General features: G+C 39.9%; 2 protein-coding genes across 3 annotated transcripts in view; one reads left to right on the forward strand and one right to left on the reverse strand.

Annotated features, from left to right (window-relative positions):
- Nucleotides 1-7,877, reverse strand: slc25a44a (solute carrier family 25 member 44a). The gene is made up of 4 exons (XM_033634892.2): nucleotides 7,580-7,877; nucleotides 4,546-5,244; nucleotides 4,317-4,444; nucleotides 1-2,797 (listed from the first exon to the last, which is right to left on the reverse strand). Exons 2-4 carry the CDS (start codon nucleotides 5,177-5,179, stop codon nucleotides 2,606-2,608), a joined length of 954 nt encoding a protein of 317 aa, XP_033490783.1. The 5' UTR covers nucleotides 5,180-5,244; nucleotides 7,580-7,877; the 3' UTR covers nucleotides 1-2,605.
- Nucleotides 4,164-20,841, forward strand: part of ireb2 (iron-responsive element binding protein 2) — a 26,203-nt gene continuing 9,525 nt past the window's right edge. The window contains exons 1-11 of one of the 2 annotated variants that reach the window (XM_078167719.1): nucleotides 4,164-4,212; nucleotides 16,296-16,382; nucleotides 17,423-17,588; nucleotides 17,795-17,932; nucleotides 18,039-18,269; nucleotides 18,434-18,503; nucleotides 19,238-19,421; nucleotides 19,538-19,677; nucleotides 19,928-20,099; nucleotides 20,206-20,306; nucleotides 20,561-20,677. In XM_078167719.1, the coding sequence (XP_078023845.1) occupies nucleotides 4,179-4,212; nucleotides 16,296-16,382; nucleotides 17,423-17,588; nucleotides 17,795-17,932; nucleotides 18,039-18,269; nucleotides 18,434-18,503; nucleotides 19,238-19,421; nucleotides 19,538-19,677; nucleotides 19,928-20,099; nucleotides 20,206-20,306; nucleotides 20,561-20,677 (1,440 nt within the window). In that variant the 5' untranslated portion in view covers nucleotides 4,164-4,178. Of the gene's footprint in view, nucleotides 4,213-12,086; nucleotides 12,216-16,295; nucleotides 16,383-17,422; nucleotides 17,589-17,794; nucleotides 17,933-18,038; nucleotides 18,270-18,433; nucleotides 18,504-19,237; nucleotides 19,422-19,537; nucleotides 19,678-19,927; nucleotides 20,100-20,205; nucleotides 20,307-20,560; nucleotides 20,678-20,841 lie in introns of those variants that run through there. The other variant, XM_033634891.2, reaches the window with a different exon arrangement.

Raw genomic sequence — 20,841 nt, forward strand, 5'->3', positions numbered from 1 at the left:
TGCAGTGATTCAGAATTCTTTATTACTTTTCATCAAAGGTCCACAAAGTCTCCCAACACATCAAACTACTCTTAACAAGTCTTTGATAATATACATGTAGCACTTCCTACTTACAGGCAAAAGTCCATTAAATTTGCTTTTCAGAAATCAATTACATCACTTCAGATACTGGGGTCGATCATTCATATCATCATACATTGTGTTGTAGACTGAAGACTGTGGTTTGCATTTAGAAAAGAAAGCAGCGAATCAAACCTCACTGAGGTGTGTGTTCTGGCAGTGATAATCATCTCTAAACACGGCCTTGTTGCTGTACCTCACACCCATTAAAGGAATAGTTTGAAGTTTTTGAAGTGGGGCTGTATGAGGTACTTATCCATAATTGGTGTGTTACATACACTAGATGGCAGTTAGCATGGCCCCAGTTTGGAGAAGCAGGCAGGAGTACTGATACAGAAGCTAAGCAATGTACAGCTGTAGAGGGGCAGCAGCGAAACGTGTGCACTATATTTTGAATATTTTCACTGCTTTACCCACTGTCAGGCGGCCCTCTCCAACAGGGAACTGAAGCCGTTATTTTGCTCTCTTCAAAGCCAGACTCCATTGACAAAAACAGTGATGACGGCTCTGACACACCAAGCGAGTGTCTGCTGCCCTCGTTGATGCGGTGTGTCCTGCATTGTTGCCTCTCATTGGCCCCAAGTCAGCTTTTTTCTTGGCTGATTTAGCATGTCGGCAGTGGAGTCTGTCTGCAAAAGGAGTATTCTGATTGGCAGTTTAGCACAGTGCACAAGAAGAGAAACGGAAGTGAGGAAAATAAACAATGGGCTAAAGTCAAGAGGGAGTGTGACTGAAACAAACTTATTTTAGGCAAGATTATTTTTCTTGAGCCCAAGTTCTTCAGCAGAAAGTTTTATGATGGTTCGTGTTATTGTTCACTGGTGCACTGTAAATATGCTTTGTTCTTTCCACACTGGAAGTGTTGTTAATGTGCTGACTGGCTAACTAGCAGTGTGTTCATGTGCTGAGCCTTAAATTGCGTTTTGTTGCTGCCCTGTCCACAGCAGAGCATTGCTTATTTTCCGTGTCTGTACTCCTGCCTGCTTCTCCCAACTGGGGGCGTGACCACCGTCATCTACTGTAGGTGATACATCGACTATGATTAAGAGCCCCACTACAAAAAAAATGAACTATCCCATTAGGTGGCTGGTGAAATCTGAAGGCAACTTTGGAGTTTAGTTTTGTCTACGGGTGTGGTGCTGCTGCCTTTACTCTTTCTGTGGTAGCTGTAACCAAACCAAAACACCCAGTGGTTGAAGTTTCAGTTGCAGATTGGATCCTCTGTCATCTGAATAGTATAAATAATGTACAAGATTATCAACAGTAGAAGTGCCCCATGGGGAAAATTCCCACCTCTTTAATGTGGTCTAAGACCTGTAACGTTAAATTTACACCTTCTGCTTCAAGCTCCACTTTGTTTTGTACAGTCCATTTACACAAACGGGAACAAAAAGAAGCAGAAACACCCATCTGATCGACACACTATAATAAGAGTTCATCATTAAACCTGCACCACTGACTCCACGACTGATGGTGAATAAATCATGTGACACAGCTACACACTCATTACAGAAAGCCTTTAGGTGCACAAACTCAGGCCTGTTTTCACAAAGACTAAATGTAATGTTTGTTGTCCTGTGAGTAAACAGAACATCAAACAAGTTGTTAAATATTCTTTCAGAAGTCTAGTTTAATTTTCACTCTTTGAAGATTTGCTAATTTCTTGTGTACAATTCAACAGCATTGCTATACTTAGATAATACACTTTATTCTCTCTTCAATTAGGCCGAAGCGAACGTGAGATTCTTTGCAGATGTTTCACAACTTGTGCTAAATTTTCTTTTCACTGGAATGCACACAGACATCAAGCTTTCCTGCTCCTCAAGTGTTCGATTAGACAAAGAAGGCATTCGTGTCTGAAGATTATGGCACATTGAAAATTATTAAAATACATACAGGCAGAGTCGCTCTATTTAAAAAAATTGAACCCGGCTGGATCGTGAAATCAAAACGTGCGTTGAGTGTTCACGAGCTGACGCTGCCTCGGTGCAGTTAAAGTATGACACAGTAAAAAAACAAACAGTGACCTGCTACATATCCAGGTGAAAGTACACTGGGGCAGTGATTTCATATTGTTAAAATATACAATACAGGAGGCGTTAATTAATCAAAAAAATCTGTCCTTTACGAGTCTATGTTCTTCAGTCATCTGTCAAATTTTAAGATTTGTCATGTTTTTGCTTAAGATGGGGATTTTTGGCTAAATGCAGCACATTGTTTTCACTCATATTGTCATATTTCACAGTAACAGTTTAGCAGAACAAGAAGAAAAGGGGCCGGTGGAAATGGGTCTGACAAATAGAAAATGGCAAGATTATAACACTTGTAACTAACAAGGCGTGTGGACGCAGCTTAAACAGGTGAGCAGTTACCCCAAGGCTGATCTGGTCATGGATCTGGGTCGTTGTCTCCTGTGTGAAAAGTTCCTGCCGGGCTGTGCAGAGGTGAAGCACAGTACGAGGTTGTCCTGGTTCTCTCTGGTGTTTTACCAGTGTCTGGTCTCTACAAGCTCAGCTCGCAAGCTCAGTCTCTTCAGTGTCTCGTATCCCACCACGATGAGCACTGACGTGGGCGTGGAGGAAATGATGCGGGCCGACAGCCCCTTGGTCATTGCCCAGACGCCCTCCTCTGCCAGCAGCTGCTTGAACGTTTCAATGACAGACGATCGTCCCTCCACCTTTAACACACAGGAGACTGGTAAATCATCTGTTATTTACTAATACATTTATGGTTACATTAAATGTTAATTCTTTTGTTAGTTGCTGTTTTAAAGGTCAAGAATGAACTTTCTCATCTCAACTTTTTTGGCGACTGCAGATGAAAACAAAGTGCGACGAGTTGACAATTCTAATAAGTCTGATATCACCCAATCAAAGATCTGACTGAAAAACAAATCTGATTTGCCTGAAAGCCAGTAAATTTTATAAAAACATCAGCTCCAAAATCAGCCCGATACTGCACCAAAATCAGGAGCAAGTTGAGGAACTATCGAGTCATGTTAGGAACTAGAGGAAGTGTAGCAACAGAAAAAAAGAGCTGACTTCAGCTGTATTTGGAACTGAGAGAATTCCTGCACCGAGGACCTGCTTCTGTGGTGCAAATTTAATACTGAAATCCTGGATTAAGTTTATTCATTTACACTAATCAACCACCCCAACGCAACTCAACTTTGGTAGGACTTAACACTTTCAGTAAGTTCTTAATGCTGCTGGATGGTCCGCATCACTAAATGCAAACCAAGCACTTCACTGCAGCTGCCGGCTGCAGATACCTGTCCACAATTCGTCTCATCTGTTCCTTTTCCTTGCAAGACAGCCAATCTTGCGAGGGTCAATAATTGCACCTCTTTTTGTTTCCGCCACCAAATTAGTGGTGAAACAATGAAACAAGTTTGAAGAAAGGTATTCGCACATCCAACTGTCTCAAATGCAGGTGTGTTGGAAAATATCACCTGTGTCTTTGAACAGAAAAGTGGTTAAACACTCTTGACAAAGTTTCAGGAGGACTTAACATTAGTGTTACTAATAAACTGTGAAGCTGAGCAAGAGCAGGATGTGGGATTTTCTGTTCAAAGAAAAAAATGAAACAAAAGCGAAGCATTCAAGTACTGATGTGGACGTAGATTGCCATGGCAACAATTGGAGCTTTAAAGCCTTGAAGTATTCAGGTCAGCCCTTGAGTGAGTCTTATATTTTCTTTGGTGTACCTTAAAAAAAATCTGTGATAGTTTTGTTTGCTCACTCATGCAGCTGGAGGAAAGAGACTGTTGATTTAAACACACAGCAGCAGGTTTTATCACTGAACAACCTCATGTTATATTAGCTTAATTAAAGCTTCCACTTGCTCAGTCATCACTTCACTGTAATGGGAATTAGGCCAATAAAGTTGGTCAATATTGTCCTTGTTTATCACATGCAGGGTAAGGTCAACTCATGTTGTCCAATGCAGATCTGACAGACTTGATCACAGCACAGCAAATGCAGTGAAATGTGTCTTTGTATCCCGAAGTTTCCCCCTGCAACTGAAGAGATCCTGCCTTGTGGAGTTTCTAAGTCTAAATGCGATCTAAAAATCTTTTCCACAATGCTCCTGGTAAGTGAATGCAGACATTAACTAGCTTTTTAAAATGTTCATAAACTCCTAATCACACTCTTAAATCTTTTATGTGGTGCACAGTGGTGTGTTTCCGTGTTTACCTGTACTCTTGCTCGAACAACATCCATGGGGTTGGTGATGGTGGAGGCGGTTGCTGCTGCCATTGGTCCTGCCAGAGCCTGCAGAATCAGATGGGGGCACGTACTTGGTGCCATCAACGACAACTGCTCTGGGAACACAATTTAAGAACAGTGTAAGGCCAATATATTTGTGGTTTCAGGCATGCAGGTAGCAGCTTGGAACAGCTACTGTAAACTGGTGTCCACTTACCTGCATAAAAGTGATAAAAAGGCCACCATAGTGCGCTGTTCGGGATGTACGTGAGTAGCGATGCCACGTAGCCCCTATAAAATCCCCTGAAACCATCGGCTGCAAATATCTGCACCGTAATGTCACGGGTTTGCCCGAAAGTCAGTCTGCGCTTCGTCGTTGCCAGCATCATTTTGGGTTTGGCCTTGAAGCGAGTCAGGTGTTCCCCCTGTCCTTGCATCATCAGGTGCTGGGACACCACGTCTATGGGCACAGTGATGGTCTGAGCCACCAGGGAGGCGGATCCTCCAGCCACCACCGACTTCACCGTGTTACTGGGTGAGTACTGGGACACATACTTACGCACCAGTTCGTAGGTAGTGATATAAGCCTGTCCTGAGACCAGAGTGAATGTGTTGACCATGAAGCCACGGTAGAGGCCCCGTACCCCCTCCATACGCAGGATCTTGCAGAAAGCGTCAAAGGTGCCGGAGTAGAGCGCCTTTCCCTTTTGCACCTGGAGCCGAGTGCGGATGAGGCTGGCCGGGTAGACGGTGGCCCTGGTGGTCAAGGTCATGAACACACCCAGGGAGTAGAACTTCCTCTTGTCCAGGTCCTCCCATTCTATAATTTGGATTGCACCTTTCTGCTGCATGGTGCCAGCTAGGGCAGCGCTGCACCGCTAGAGCCACGTCATCAGGCCTTTGACTGCCATTACACCTGCAAACGAGAGCAATCAGCATCAGAAACATCCTGCGATCAGACGTAAGAACCTGCTGGGTTCACCCAAATATTTGTTCATTCAGAATTTGGACTTTCGCTCTTGCGTAATGAACATCCTGCCACTATTACCCTTATTAATTATCTGCTAGTTATGTTCTTGCTTAATCAGTCAATCATTTGGTGTGTAAATTTTAGAATATCGTGAAAAATATAAAGTGTTGTTTTGTCCAGATGCCAGCACATACTTAAAATTATAAGACACACACATGCGGCAAATTCTCAGATAAAACAAGCTGAAACAAACTAAATTTGAGCATATTTTCTTGAAAAAATTACAAAAAAATATACATATATTCTGTTAATTAATCAAAAAACTGGAGCTGGCAATGATCTGTGCTGATGTGCTGTTTTTTAATTACTCAGTGTTGTTTCTATTTTTTTTTATATACAGACTTCCTCGCTAAGTTTCATTATTGTTGCATATTTAAGACTGAATTTTTTGTGAGTCCTCATAATAATCAGGATCATTTCTCCCACATCCTCTTTGCAATCCTGAACTGAGCAGGCTGATTTGCAAGACACTGGTATGTCCTTGTTGTGGTAATGTTGCTCAATTTATATACTCTCACTGGCCACTTTTTAAGGTACATCTGTTGAACTACTCATTAACACAAATAGTTAATCAGCCAGTCTCGCGGCAGCAGCTCAAAGCATTTAGGCATGTAGACATGGTCAAGATGACCTGCTGAAGTTCAAACTGAGCATCGGAATGGGGAAGAAAGGTGATTTAAGTGACATGGTTGTTGGTGCCAGACGGGCTGGTCTGAGTATTTCAGAAAATGCTGATCTACTGGGATTTTAACACACAACCATCTCTAGAGTTTACAGAGCATGGTCCCAAAAAGAGAAAATATCCAGTGAGCCAAAATGCCTTGTTGATGCCAGAGATCAGAGGAGAATGGCCAGACTGGTTCAAGATGATAGAAAGGCAACAGTAACTCAAATAACCACTGGTTACAACCAAGGTCTGCAGAAGACCATCTCTGAACCAACAACACGTCCAACCTTGAAGCAGATGGGCTACAGCAGCAGAAGACCACACCAGGTGCCACTCCTGTCAGCTAACAACAGGAAACTGAGGCTACACTTCACACAGGCTCACCAAAACTGGACAATAGAAGATTGGGAAAACGTTGCCTGGTCTGATGAGTCTGGATTTCTGCTGCCACATTCAGATGGTAGGGTCAGAATTTGGTGTAAACAACATGAAACCATGGATCCATCCTGCCTTGTATCAACGGTTCAGGCTGCTGGTGGTGTAATGGTGTGGGGGAGATTTTCTTGGCACACTTTGGGCCCCTTAGTACCAACTGAGCATGGTTTAAACACCACAGCCTACCTGAGTATTGTTGCTGACCGTGTCCATCCCTTTATGACCACAGTGTCCCCATCTTCTGATGGCTACTTCCAGCAGGATAACGCACCATGTCACAAAGCTCAAATCATCTCAAACTGGTTTCTTGAACATGACAATGAGTTCACTGTACTCCAATGGCCTCCACAGTCACTGGATGGAACGGGAAATTCACTTCATGGATGTGCAGCCGTCAAATCTGCAGTAACTGGAGTCAAACCTGGTACTAGCAAGGTGTACCTTATAAAGTGGCCGGTGTTATGCAGATTATGCATGCCTCAGGATTCTAAGTACATAAATGCATTCAGTAAATACCTGCAGGGCTAATTCAGTGACCCACTGCTGCATTAGAAAGTAGGAAATATTGATGTTTAACTTGTGTAAAGACAAACCTGTAAACATTTAAGTAAACAAGTCACAACCTGATGGACCTGACAGACCTGAACGGCTTCCTGTTACCAGCTAACACCAACAGAGAAGAATGCAGAAGTTGGTGCCTCAGGCCGTATCAACACAAAACATTTATGCTACGTTACCTTATAAGATAAAACAGGACACATAGAGGAAGTCTGACTACATGAACTAGTTTGCTAATGAAACGTAAAACTTGAGTGCAGCTGGTGTTCAGAGTAGAGCCACAATGACAGCGACCCAAAACCCTGATTATCTTTATCTACAACTTCACCTTCACACTAGCAGCGAGGCAGTTTCACAACACTGCCATGTGAGAGTCCACTCGGCCATTTTTATTGTTGTCTTTTGCAGCCGTTACTGAAGGAAAGGGGGAAGAGACGCACGTGCAATGTCACACAGTGTTCTCGCGCTGTGTGTTAGCTAGCTAAACAACAGGAGCGACACTGAGCCAGCTGTGCGAGGAATAAGCCTGAGTTTTCACCCAAACACACCGATAAAACTCACCTGTTAGAGGGTCATTCAGCTCCGGTTCACCTTCCGCCTCCACGGTAACGGTTAACTGTCACGGCCTGCTCTGCTACAAGGTGGGTCATGTCTTCCGTCCATTACTGCTGCGAACAAACACAGTCAAAGGTGAAAGGTCAGGGGTTGTGCTTCACTGCAGCGTGTTGTTATTAACATTACTAACTATTAATAGATTAAAAACACTCGGTTTTAACGTTGTTTTCTTTTCCATTTGAACGCTACAACGGTTTAATTAACTTAGCGAGTTAACATTAACGGTTTGATGAATTTGACGATCATGATGCATTCAGGGTCCAATGCAAATGTAGGAATTTCAAATAACCTATGAGCAAACAAAGCGTTAAGGGAGAGAAAAAAAAATTAGGACACAAGGGCATTGATTTATACAGTTATATATGTATTTATTTATTTATTTGACAGGGACGATGCAATGTAACATACTTCCAACACAGAGTATGAGACTGATGTGTTGCACAGAGTTTGTAGCTGTTGCCTAATTTCAACTCTTGTCCCTAATTGGCTTTTAGATGTGGTGCTAAAATGTTGTTATTATATGTTTACAACAACAGTACATAATAAACATGGAAGGCACAATAAAATGCATAAACCACAATCCACACACTACAATAACACACCTCAGAACACATGCCACAGTACACACACCACAGTTCAAACATCACAACATATCCCACAACACATCTACTACAACAGACATACCACAATACACATACTAAAGTACACATACCACAATACAAATAAATAAGTAAATACATTTTTAACTAATAGATATCACCATTGAACTTCCACAGTCGTTAATTTACATTAAGACTCTTTTTTATATTACAAGTTCTCTGAAGTGTTATGTTTAAATATGCAAATAAGGCATTATGTTATTTAATCTGAGCTAATTTGCAAACATTTCCAGAACAAAAATCCAGGTTCCAAATTCTTGTTTTACTCTGTTTTCATATTAGAGTCAAAGGCTTTTATAAAGGGTATTTTGGATATCTCTTTTTATGACTCCATAAATCAGAAAATACTGTCAACAGCCCTTTAAAAATGTTCTTTAAATCAGGGTATGGATGATATATGAATAAACCCCTCGGTAAAACCCTTCAGGATATAGACAGGAATAAACCTACCCGTTTCAGAGTACGACGAAAAACGAACCAACTTAAAAAAAAAAAAACTCCTAACGAGAAAATGGCCTTTAAAAATATGTATTTTACAAAGACAAAAAATAAGACAGAAGGGTTTTTACTAGTAGATATCACCATGGAACTTTTTAATTTTAATTCTAAATACACAAACGAGGCATTATCTAATTTAACATGTGCACGTTTGCAAACATTTCCAGAACAAAAATCTAAACACTGGATGAAGCCAGGTTCAAAAATGTGTGTGTGTGAATGGCTGAATGTGACTCATACTGTAAAAAGCGCTGAGTGGTCAGATTACAAGTTTTCTTGAATTTTATATTTACAAAAGCAAATGAGGCATTATCTTAATCAATCTGTGCTTTTTGAAGACATTTCCAGAACAAAAATCTGAACAAAAATAAACACCTACATGTGTATTCAGGACTTTTTTCCCCCCATTAATTTGAAAGAGGACATGGTTTGAAAGCAAAACAGCCCAAAATCTCAAAATGGACCTGTGCATGTTTCCACCAAACATGTAAGAAGTGCTTAGACAATTTGCTTAAGTAAAAGTAGGAATACTGCAATATAATAATTACTCCATTACAAGTAAAAGTCATGCATTCATAACCACACTGAAGTAAAAATATAAATACTGTATCAACAGCTAAATGTACTTAAAAGTATAAAAACCACTCATTACACAGCAGAATCGTCCCTGTCAGTCTCATTATCATACAATTATTTTAATATTATAACTAATGCATTAGTATGTATGCATTTAATGATTAAGCTTGTTTTGAGAAGACTAATGTAAACTGATTTATACACTGCCGAATAATTTATTTTATAACCATGCATCATATGTTATAGACTGAACAAGATTCTGTTTGTTAAACCTCAAAGTGCACAGTGACACACCCACAAACAGCAGTCAAACAAATGAATGGTTACAAGTACAATATTTCTCTATACAATTTATCGCAGTAAATGTTTCAGGTGGACACACACAAATAACATATGATTATTAGCTCATAACTGTATTGAAGTACAGTACCTGAGTAAATGTACTTAGTTAAATTCCAACGCTGATATCTGGAACACGAAGATATAAAACAAATGAAAACATCAAGAATCTGAATACAAAACAATATTGTAAAGAATATTTTACTTGATACATACCTTATATTTCAGATTATAAATCTTTCTCCACAAGCTACAAGAACTGCAGTTTTTACAGGACACATAACAGTAGTTTGTCTCTGACCAAGGTCACTTGAATGCGGCACAGATATGGTCGGAGGTTCCCTGAAGGCAGCACAGTCACAACTGCACAGTCACGTGGGATGTTTGCAGCTGCAGTTTTAAAGTCACAAACAGTCAGAGACATGTAGCGTCATGTTTACCCCAAACATGTATGTGTTTACTAACTATGGCAAAGGTTTAGAATAATCAGCCCGTTATTTTTTATTTCAGATTGATGTCATACATTCTTTTTTTCTTTGTTTATCATATTTATTTTTCTGGAGGCCATAAATTCAAATATCTCTTTTTCTCCTCTGTTTTGTTGTAAAGTGTGAACTAATGTACTAATGTAAAGGATGCTTTTAATCTTACTGGCACCAGTGCATTGACTCCAAATCAAACCTGGGACACCAAAATTCTAAATCTTAAAAAAGAAGAAGCCTATGCAGCAATGTTCATAAATCTATTTTGTTGTGTACATGATCACCAAAGAATGTTGCCATACACACCTTTTGGTTTAGGCCCTGATTAATTTTGTATTTTAGGTATTTTATTTTCATTCATTTATTTTACTTTTATACAATGTCAGCATCGTTTCAGTAGGCTAATACACGAATGCACATTTGATATCTTTTCTTATACCATATTTTTGACAAAAAGAGAACATTCGATAACAAGCCTTTTTCCTTGACACTCTCCCACCCCTCCCTTATACTGCCTGTATAAAAAAATATAAGGAGATATTTATATATGTGGTAAATGAGCAAAGATAATACCAAAGTGGTAAAATAAAATAAACACACACATAGATTAAAAGAATGAAATTAAATAAACATAAACATATATAAAGGCTATACACAATTTAGTTTTCACATTTGATTTTTTTATTATTACTCTCATTTATCTATTGTCATTATTATTATCCTTATACCAGTAATTGGCAAAAAAATGATAATAAAATAAATAAAAAATAATAGTAATAAATAATAGATAAGGATCATTTATTTGTAGTAGTAGTAGTAAATAAATCTTAAGGATTTTTTTTTTTTTGAAAAATTGTAACAAATTTCAGAGACTCAAAATGGCATTCAATTTCTGTCAGAAACTACTTAAAATATGGGACTGAATTTAAAAAAAAAAAGAATTACCTTTAAGAAACTTAATAATCTGCTCTTCCTTATACTGCTTGCAAAAAATAGAAGAAGATATTTATATATGTGATAAATGAGCAACGATAATACCAAACTGAGTAGTAAAATAAAGGGAACACACATAAATAAAAAAGATAAAATATAATTGGTATTAATGAAAAATACACATAAACATGTACAAAAGCTTTACCCACAAATTAGCAATCACATTTGATATTTCTATTATTACTTTTATTTATTTATTTTATTTGTCATTATTATTATACCCAAAAACAAACAAACAAATAAATAATAATTAAAGGGCCACTGACTACATTTTCCCTTGGTTTACAGCCACATCTGACAATGGGTGAGTGATTTCTTGTAAGTTAAATGGATAGATGCGCTTTTCCGTCAAAATAAAAGCACCAAGCTAATAAAAATGCGGTGAAACTTTTAATTTAAAGAATATAATTTTCAAGAAAAGCTCCAAGCCATTAAGTTAATCGATTTTCTTACACCCCTCATCACCCCAAATCGATGGTGTGCCAGAATTTAAAGTTTTACTTTGGTGAACACTTTTACTTTGGTGAATTTGGTGAATTCTGCATCCGCTCTCTAGACCGGAACCAGAATCCAGACAAAATTCAGAGTGGATAAAAACCAGGCTCTTTCACTTTATGTGAAGAGCCTGGTGACGCGAGGCTACATATTTCAGAGACTCAAAATAGCATTTAATTTCAGTCAAAAACTACTTAAAATTTGGGACTGAAATTTAAAATTTCCCTAAGATTAAAACAAGTTAACATACATGCATAATTTCCCAAAGAGTAAAACAATATGTTCAACCATAAAACAGATATATTGCACTTTGTTATTCAGTGTTGCAGAGAGTTCATTGAGGACAGGACTTATCTATTAAATGGCTCCATCTTTATGATGTGCTGTTTTATAATGTTTTTATTTTGGCAGTCACCGATGGGTGGGCGTGTCCTCAGACCCCCGCCCTCTGATTGGTCGGCTCGGTGCTGCCAGTTCAGTCGTGAGAACGGGTCGTGTTGATTTCAGAAGTCATCATGGCGCTCACTTCCCCAGTCAAAGGTAAAGAGGTGTCTTCTGCTAACCTTACCTAGCGAGCCGTTATCCGATCAGCTGAGCACCTATGAAGACATGAATCGATTAAAGAAAGACGACATTGCTCATAAAATGGCTGTCGCTTGTTTTTAGTCAATATTACATAAAGTGAACCGGCGTCAAACAGTGTTGGGGACATTAAAGCTAACATTAGCTAGCTTGGTAACGTTAGTGTTTGCTCCACTACTAATAGAGAGCCGTTAAATTAGCGGGTTAGAGGCGGCTTTGCCCCGCTCATAAGGACACTACACTTTCTAGGGAAGCATTAATTGTGTTGTAATGGCCTGATTTATCTCGTCAAGACGTTCAGACAGTCGCACGATAAGGACTCAGCTAGCTAGAGTGTGCTTCACGATAAGGACGAGTGCTAGCTAGCTTTGTAGCTGCCTTCCTTACCTTGTCGTCAGGACACATGTACAGATGATTTAACTCATGAGGATGTCCGCAAACAGCACTGTCATCACCACTTATTATATTAGCTTGCCGTTACAGTGTGTGATTTTACAGTTGATGTTATTGTGTAACAAGACAAGGGTTGCTTTTAATGTCATCAGGTAACGGATCTCATAATAGTGTGATTAATATAGGCCATAGTGACAATGACATTGTCTGTTCACGCACCCACCCGTTTGATAGTGCAGCATTACCTCTGTGCTATTTGACCTCTATGTTGCCCAACAATAATGGGGCATTTTCAGCAGGCATGTCTAACCAGTGAAAACAGGTTCACATCAGGTTATATCTCCACAGGATCTCACAAGTGGGCACCCAGTGTTTTTCTTGTACTGCAAGTAGTCTACATGATACTGTGTGTTTTACATTCAGTCTGCTCTGCATTGGGTCAGTGTTTGCATACAGTTATTTTAAAACACTAGCTGACAAAAGCATCACAGTGAGGCAGGGAAATGTGAGGTTATGTTGTTGTTATGTTCAAAACATGGGAGTGATCTGCAAGCTGACTGTGTATCATCAGACCAAATTCCACAGAGACAGAGCATTTCTGCTTACTGTCATTATTATTATTCTATTGACCTCCTGAGACCCGAACCTTTGTTTGGTATGCATTTTTAATTTCTCCTAGCTATTTGGGATCAGTAGGACATGATGAGTACAAAAAACTAAACACTGTCAACAATAACTTAGTCCTAATGTCCTCAAACAAGACTTTAATAAAGCCTGAAGTCTTAAAGCAAGTACTCCCCAGTTAACAGTGTCTTAGCTTGTTACTATTGCTAAAATTTGTCAAATTTGTTGCCATATTAAACTACAAAAATTATTAATCATAAAGAAACAAGTTTCAACCATAAAATGTGATCAGGTTTTGTCCACTTTTGTGTTGGGGTCAGCTGCAGACTGACTTGGCAGAGATGGCTTCCATTCTCTTTTTACATGGATTAGTGTGTTGCGGTCTTACGTCCACTACATGGCACAAAAAGTGTCCACGAATGAGGACAACAGGTCTAAGTTAAGTAGAATAAAGTATAAGGTCAAGTAAACCCAAAATGTGATGTATTCATATGAGGATTCAGGGTCTCAGGAGGTGAAGACAAATAACAAAACAACATATAGCATCATACAACACGGTACACATATACATATCTGGGGGTCAAGTAGTCATAGCTAAGTCTCCCTCTAGCTGCCAATTTAGACTTGCCATTAGCATTTTAACAAGTACCATATCATATACACACACCCACACACATCTCCACAAATGATGTAATACATAAAACAAGTAAACACATGCCAACACACACACAAACCCACAAGCATACACATACACACAAATGTGCACTAAATAGGAGCATGTGCAGAGGTGGATGAGTGGGCAAAAACAAGTAACAGTATAAAGTTTAGGGAAAATAAAATTATGATATTAATATTTAATCATTATATTGATTGCAGTAGTAATGAAAGGAAAATTCATATAAACATATGATGCCAAATTCTTCATCAGCAGTTTTTAATAATTTAGCTACAAAATAGGTTGCAGTGGAGTCAAGAGCACAAACTCTTATTAAGACAATATTTGACTCTGCTTTGTTTAAAACTGGTTTATGCCAGTTTAGTTAAGTTGAGCCAAATTATATAATTTTGCTGTCTTCTCTGGCAGCAGTGATAATGCTCTTGCTGCAGTGCCCCACCACTTGTGAACATGTTTTGAGGAAGTACTGCAGATGAAGATGATACGAAGCCCCCAGTGCGTCATTCACACTGGTTTATTATCAAATTTGTAAAACTCTAAACTAGACTAAACCAGTTCTCTGAAATGTTTGGTGACATCTTTTCCTTTGACTTTCACCTTTGCATGCCTTCGTGATGGACTGATTGCGGCAGGGTTGCATCAGAGCATTCTTCCACTTTGTATTTATTCAGTAAATACATGTTTAGGATTTGGGAAACCAGAAATATAACACATTTTAAAGAAATACAGTATGAAATTATTTTACACAATTCATATTTGAGTGTGGTGCGATGTATGCAGTTTCATAATCATCACAAAAGTGTGGCTTTCAAAGCCAGTAACCCGAGAGCCAATGTTACAGCATGATAACCTGTTGTGAGACCAGTGAATAGCGCGGTGCCAAGATTCACAAAATAATTTTCTTACCATAGGGGCTCAGCACTTGCTTAGCCAAGTTTCTACACAAAGTTCAAAGGAGAACATCAGCATTAAACAGCAACAGCCTTGTCTTTTGACCCAAACCGTTGAGTCTGTACTGTCATGAAGTGCTAATCTGGTACAAAACCATCTTGGTTAAGGTAACCACATCCTGCACAAGCTCACTTCAATATAGTTAAAAGGAAGAAATGAAACCAGAGAGATCATTTTCATTTTTCTTCCCTTGGCATTTATTCTGTATTTTGCCCCATAATGCACTGTCAATTTTTTATTGTTACATTCTCCAAGGCACTTACTAAGATAATTCAAAGTTTGGCTGTTCTTGAGAGCAACCGCCCAGCTTCTTATAACCACTAACACAATATAGTGTGTCATAAGCCAACTCTTTGGATGCTCTAAGTGCACACATGCCACAGAAAAATTGAGGAGGTCTCCTGCCATTTTCTTAGAGATGCCTTAAAGAGACCCCAAAAGCAAAAATACATATTTTTCCTCTTACCTGTAGTGCTGTTTATCAGTCTAGATTGTTTTGGTGTGAATTGCTGAGTGTTGGAGATATCAGCTGTAGAGTTGTCTGCCTTCTCTGCAGTATAATGGAACTAGATGGCACTCAGCCTGTGGTGCTCAAAGTGCCAACAAATTCATTTGAAAAACTCAACAGCAACGTCTCTTAACAGAGATAATCCACAGACCTTGTTGGGAGCAGTTTCATGTAGGAGCTGTTGCTTTTTACTGAACTGTATCACCATGCAGAAGGGAGTGTGCATCTACTGCTAGCTCAACTAGCACCACTGAGCTAACTAATGATACTGCTTAGCCGAGGAGGACACCATTAATGTTTACATGAGCCTCTCGTCCATGAGTAGATGCACGTTTCCTTCTGCATAGAGATTTGGTTGGCTTGTGAAGTTTGGTAGAAAGAAAATAGTTCCTACATGAAACTGCTCACAACAAAGTCTGTGGATTATCTTGAGTAACTGGGTCATGATTTCTGGAGAGAGACATTGCTGTTGAGTTTTTTTTTTTCCTCCCCGCACTCTGAGCACCACAAGCTGAATGCCGTCTAGTTCCATTATATTGGAGAGAAGGCAGACATCTCTACAGCCAATATCTCCAACACTCTGCAACTCACACCAAAACAATCTAGACTGATAAACAGCACTACAGGTAAGATTTTCGGGTGAACTGTCCCTTTAAGCCTACTCCTTACTTGAACTTTGAGATCTCTGCTGGGAAAGTGTCACCAATCACGTAGTTAAACATTTGTTTATTGCATCTGTTTTTATAATCTCCCAGAGTAAACCTGTCCAACCTGCAGTCAGACATGTTGAGGCAAAAAAATCTGATTGGAAGTGATCATATCTATCTATTTACACTTGTAAAGGGAATTACAGTTGTATTAATAAGTGCTTGTTTTTCCTCTGCAGAGCACCCATATAGTCATCTAATCGACACACTGAAAGATGGCAGGATCAAGTTCTTCAATCTACAGAAATTAAATGATCCAAGATATGGTGAGTTCAGGCCCTCTCACTAAAAGAAAGGGCACATGTTTATACACATATTCCCTCTTGTATCATATCATCCCCCTTGTAATGTATCATTCAATTCATCGTGAAGGCCACATAGCTGAACATGTTCTTTGTGTGTATTGCTAGACAAATGGTCAACTGAACTTATTAAATGATACATTTCAGACTGCAACTCTATTTTCTTTATATGGACACAACAGAAAAATCTATCAGTATATTGTGCTAGCACAGAATAAAGTGGTGTTTACCACAGGTGTGTCCCAGGATAGCAGTGTAAACATGCACACAAAGGTCATGAGGAACACACACCAATCAGCCAAAACATAAAAATCCCTGACAGGTCAAGGAAATTGCATTGATGATCTTGTTACCATGCGATGTTCTGCAGGGAAACCTGTGGTCCTGACATCATGTTGATGGTACTTGACACACTCCACCCCCCAAACACCCCTCCGAACTCCCATTGCCCACCGTAAAAACTTCAGAAATGGCTCGAGGAATGTGACAAAGGGCTCAAGGTTTCAACCAGCCCCCAGATTTCCCACATCCCAGTCACGCTCTTTGTCACGTTCCGCAAGTCATTCCTGAACAGTTTTTATGGTGTGGCATGTTGCATTGCATTGATGCATTGGGGGGCCGTTAGGAGATGTACTTGATCTGCAATAGTGTTTGGGTTGATGGTGCGTGCCAAGGATTCCCAGCAAAACATTGCACTGTAACAAAATGATGTTACAGTGATGTTATTCACTTCACCAGCCAGTGGTTTTAATGTTTTGGCTGATTATTGTATGTAAACAGCAGTCTTAAAGAACACCTGTGAATATTCCTGTAGATGACGGTAATTGTTGGATTAACCTCAGAGAGCCTGCATTGGTTTAACACTTCATGGCCCTCACAAGTCCTCAGTGCACGTCCAATTGACAATTACCTAATAAGGACAGTGAATACTTAATGAACAATTAGATTTAATTATATATTGTTTGCTGTGGGAAATTAAATTTTTCTTTGTTTGCTCTGTATAGACAAGCTGCCTCTATCCATCCGTGTCTTACTGGAGGCAGCAATCCGTAACTGCGATGGCTTTTACACAAAACAAGAAGACGTCCAGAACATTCAAGATTGGCAGCAGCAGCAGAATAAAGCCGAGGTGCCGTTCTCTCCAGCGCGAGTCCTTCTCCAGGACTTCACGTGAGTTTCACAAGGATTTTGGTAAAAACAGCTGATCCACCAGGAGCCGGCTGACTCCTGTGTCATCACGATCTTTCTTTGCTTTCTTTGACATGAACAAATGATTCTAATTATAATATATTCAGTTATAAAAGTAGAATATTTCCATAAATCCTTAAAGGACTGTTAGGTTTGATTATTTTTCTTCCCCTGGTTTTCTTTGACAGTGGTATTCCTGCCATGGTGGACCTGGCAGCCATGAGGGACGCTGTGGCCAAACATGGCGTGGATCCCAGCCTGGTCAACCCCAAATGCCCCACAGACCTCATCGTAGATCACTCATTACAGATTGATTATAGCAAATGGTGAGTTTGCATTCATATGTTTTAGCTTATTTTAGCTGAATCACTGAGAGTTCGCTAGTTTTTGCTGTGTTTCCTTAATTATCACATTTATTTTTTTTACCCACAGTGCCATACAGAATGCTCCAAACCCAGGTGGAGGGGACGGCCCAAACCAGAGCCAGGGTCCTTCCCGTTCCGCACCCTCCAGGCGAGGCTCTCACTGTGGGGGCCAGCGGGGCTCGTGTAGTAAAGCTGCCTGCAGTGACCCTCCAGCCTCCCCAGGTCGACCTGCAGCATCTGTCCAGCAGATCGAGAATACGCCTCTCCTCTGCCCTTTCCACCTGCAGCCAGTGTCAGAGTGAGTGTGACACACAGCAGTGAAAATATTTCTAGATTCAGACCAAAAACACGTCACTACTTTGTTTTAGTCCTTTTAAACAGGTCTAACTGACAATATATTGTCAGATTGGCCCAGACTTCCTCTTTAGCATGTTCACTGGTGAATTGTTCTCTTTTCTGCAGACCTGAAACAGCTCTGAAGAATCAGGAAATGGAACTGATCAGAAACAAAGAGAGGCTCCAGTTCTTTAAGGTACAGCAAAAAGCAAATCTATTTTTATGATTTTATATCAGACAATCCGAGGGAGACACATATCTAATAGGAATATTTTGAGATTTTGGAAAAGATGTTTACGCTCTGGTTGAGAAGGCCAACTACCACCTCTGAATTCATTTTGTTTGGAATAAGATTAGGTGGAATTTGAAGGAGTACTCAGTGCAGTCCTCATCATGGAATTGTTCTGTATATTTCAATGAAAAATGGAAATGAAAAATTGGTATCTGTGCACTTAGAGGCTAAGACACACCAAACCAACACCAAAGAACTAGTGGTGATGAAGGTAGACTGTTGCATTGCCACACGACGCCTAAGTTGCACTGAACACACCACAGAGACCACAGGGCCAACTTGCACGTATGTGTTGCGTCTGCCGGCTAAAAAATAATCTTACTTAATATAACAAGTTTGCTTCAATCTCAAGCCCTCTTGACTTGAATCCTTTCGTATCTTATTCACCATCTCTGACATCTCCACTGCCGATTCAACATGCTGAATCGGCCAAAAAACAGCCGACAAAAGACGATTAGCCAGTGGTGCAGGACACACTGCAAAAACTAGCGCGACAGATGCTCACTGACGGCCAACAGTCGGCTGATGTGTCAGGGCCCTTAGAGAACAGAAAATAAAACAATGACTGTCCCTTGACTGAGACAGAAAGTTAAATGTTTTTCTTACTGTTGCTCTTTTCCTGTCTGTCAACTAAACAGTGGTGTTCAAAAGCATTTAAGAATGTGAACGTGGTTCCTCCGGATGTTGGTGCAGTCCACCAGGTGAATCTAGAGTATCTGTCCAGGGTGATTCAGGTCACCGACGACTTCATCTACCCTGACAGTGTGGTGGGAACCGACTCACACACCACCATGATCAATGGCCTGGGCATCCTGGGCTGGGGTAAAACATTTTTTTAAACTTTAGAGTTCTTACTTGTTTTTGACATATTTGTTGGCAACTTTGTCAACCAGGCAAGTTGATTAAATGTTGTGTTTGTCTGCGCTTTACTCCAACAGGTGTCGGGGGAATTGAGACAGAAGCTGTGATGCTGGGCCAGCCAGTGTCTCTGACTCTGCCTCAGGTGGTGGGCTGTAAACTGGTGGGCTCCATCAACCCTCTGACAACCTCCATAGACATCGTCCTCGGCATCACAAAGGTAACAACGCTCTGCTCTAAAGATTTCATTCATACACACAAAATGGACTATGGTATATACAAATTCTTAGTCACTACAGTGAGGAAATGAAACTGTGATTTCCCAGTCGGAATCATTAAAAAGAAGCTTGACAAGCACAAGTTTATCACTGCAGGAATCGAAACTGAAATGAAGGAATCAATAAATGCAGCACATAAATCAATGTACAATGCAAGTTTGTACTAATGTATCTTTTGCATTTATTTTCCAGCACTTGCGGCAAGCTGGCATCGCTGGAAAGTTTGTAGAGTTTTTTGGACCTGGTGTATCGCAGCTGTCAGCTCCTGACCGAACCACCATCGCCAACATGTGCCCAGAGTACAACGCCACTGTCAGCTTCTTCCCCGTCGACCAAGTCACACTTAAGCACTTTAAAAAGACAAGTGAGTCGGCACAAGCTATACTGTTTATTAAGAGTTATGTACAGCAGCAGATTCTGTCACAGCATTTTCTAGATTGGTAACTAACATGTCATAATTTTCCATGCAGATTTTACCCAGGAAAAACTTGAATTGCTGGAGGCTTACATGAAGGCTGTAAAACTTTTCAGAAGCTATGAAGACGCCTCTGAAGATCCCCAGTACTCTGAGGTATGTGTCAGAGCTTGTGGTGAATTGTCACAGGATACGCAGATATCATAGATAGATATATTTATGATATAAAGATCAGTTTTTTTATGTAATTTTTGAACATTCTTACATTTCACATTAAATAATTTAATTTAATTCCCATCTTTTGTGTAATGTCTGTTAGAAGTGCTTCCTTGTAGCTGTATTTTCCAAAACAGAAGAGGAAGTGATTTTCATAATAAAAATGAAATTAAAACCATTCTTCATCTCTGCAGGTGATTGAGATCAACCTGAGTTCCATAGTGCCCTATGTGAGCGGACCGAAGAGGCCTCAGGACAGAGTGGCTGTCAGCAGCATGAAAGAAGACTTCCAGAGCTGTCTTAATGAGAAGGTAATCTACAAAAAAAAGAAACACAATAAAACGTTCATATTCATGGTACTTAAGTCCTCAGACACTGCTGACTTCGTTCATGGAGATGCTGATGATGCATGGTTGTACATGTTTTTGTCACCTGATAGCTGAGTGTTATCTAACATGTCAGTGATTTTGTTATT

The sequence above is a fragment of the Epinephelus lanceolatus genome, chromosome 5, assembly GCF_041903045.1.
Source record: "Epinephelus lanceolatus isolate andai-2023 chromosome 5, ASM4190304v1, whole genome shotgun sequence".
In the NCBI taxonomy this organism is placed as follows: Eukaryota; Metazoa; Chordata; class Actinopteri; order Perciformes; family Serranidae; genus Epinephelus; species Epinephelus lanceolatus.

Coding starts and splice junctions, on each gene's coding strand:
- slc25a44a (XM_033634892.2), bottom strand. CDS start 5,179: ATGCAGCAGAAAGGTGCAATCCAAATTATAGAATGGGAGGACCTGGAC. Junction 4,445..4,545: donor TTTTTATCACTTTTATGCAG/GTAAGTGGACAC, acceptor TTGTGTTCCCAG/AGCAGTTGTCGTTGATGGCA. Junction 2,798..4,316: donor TTGTTCGAGCAAGAGTACAG/GTAAACACGGAA, acceptor TGTGTGTTAAAG/GTGGAGGGACGATCGTCTGT.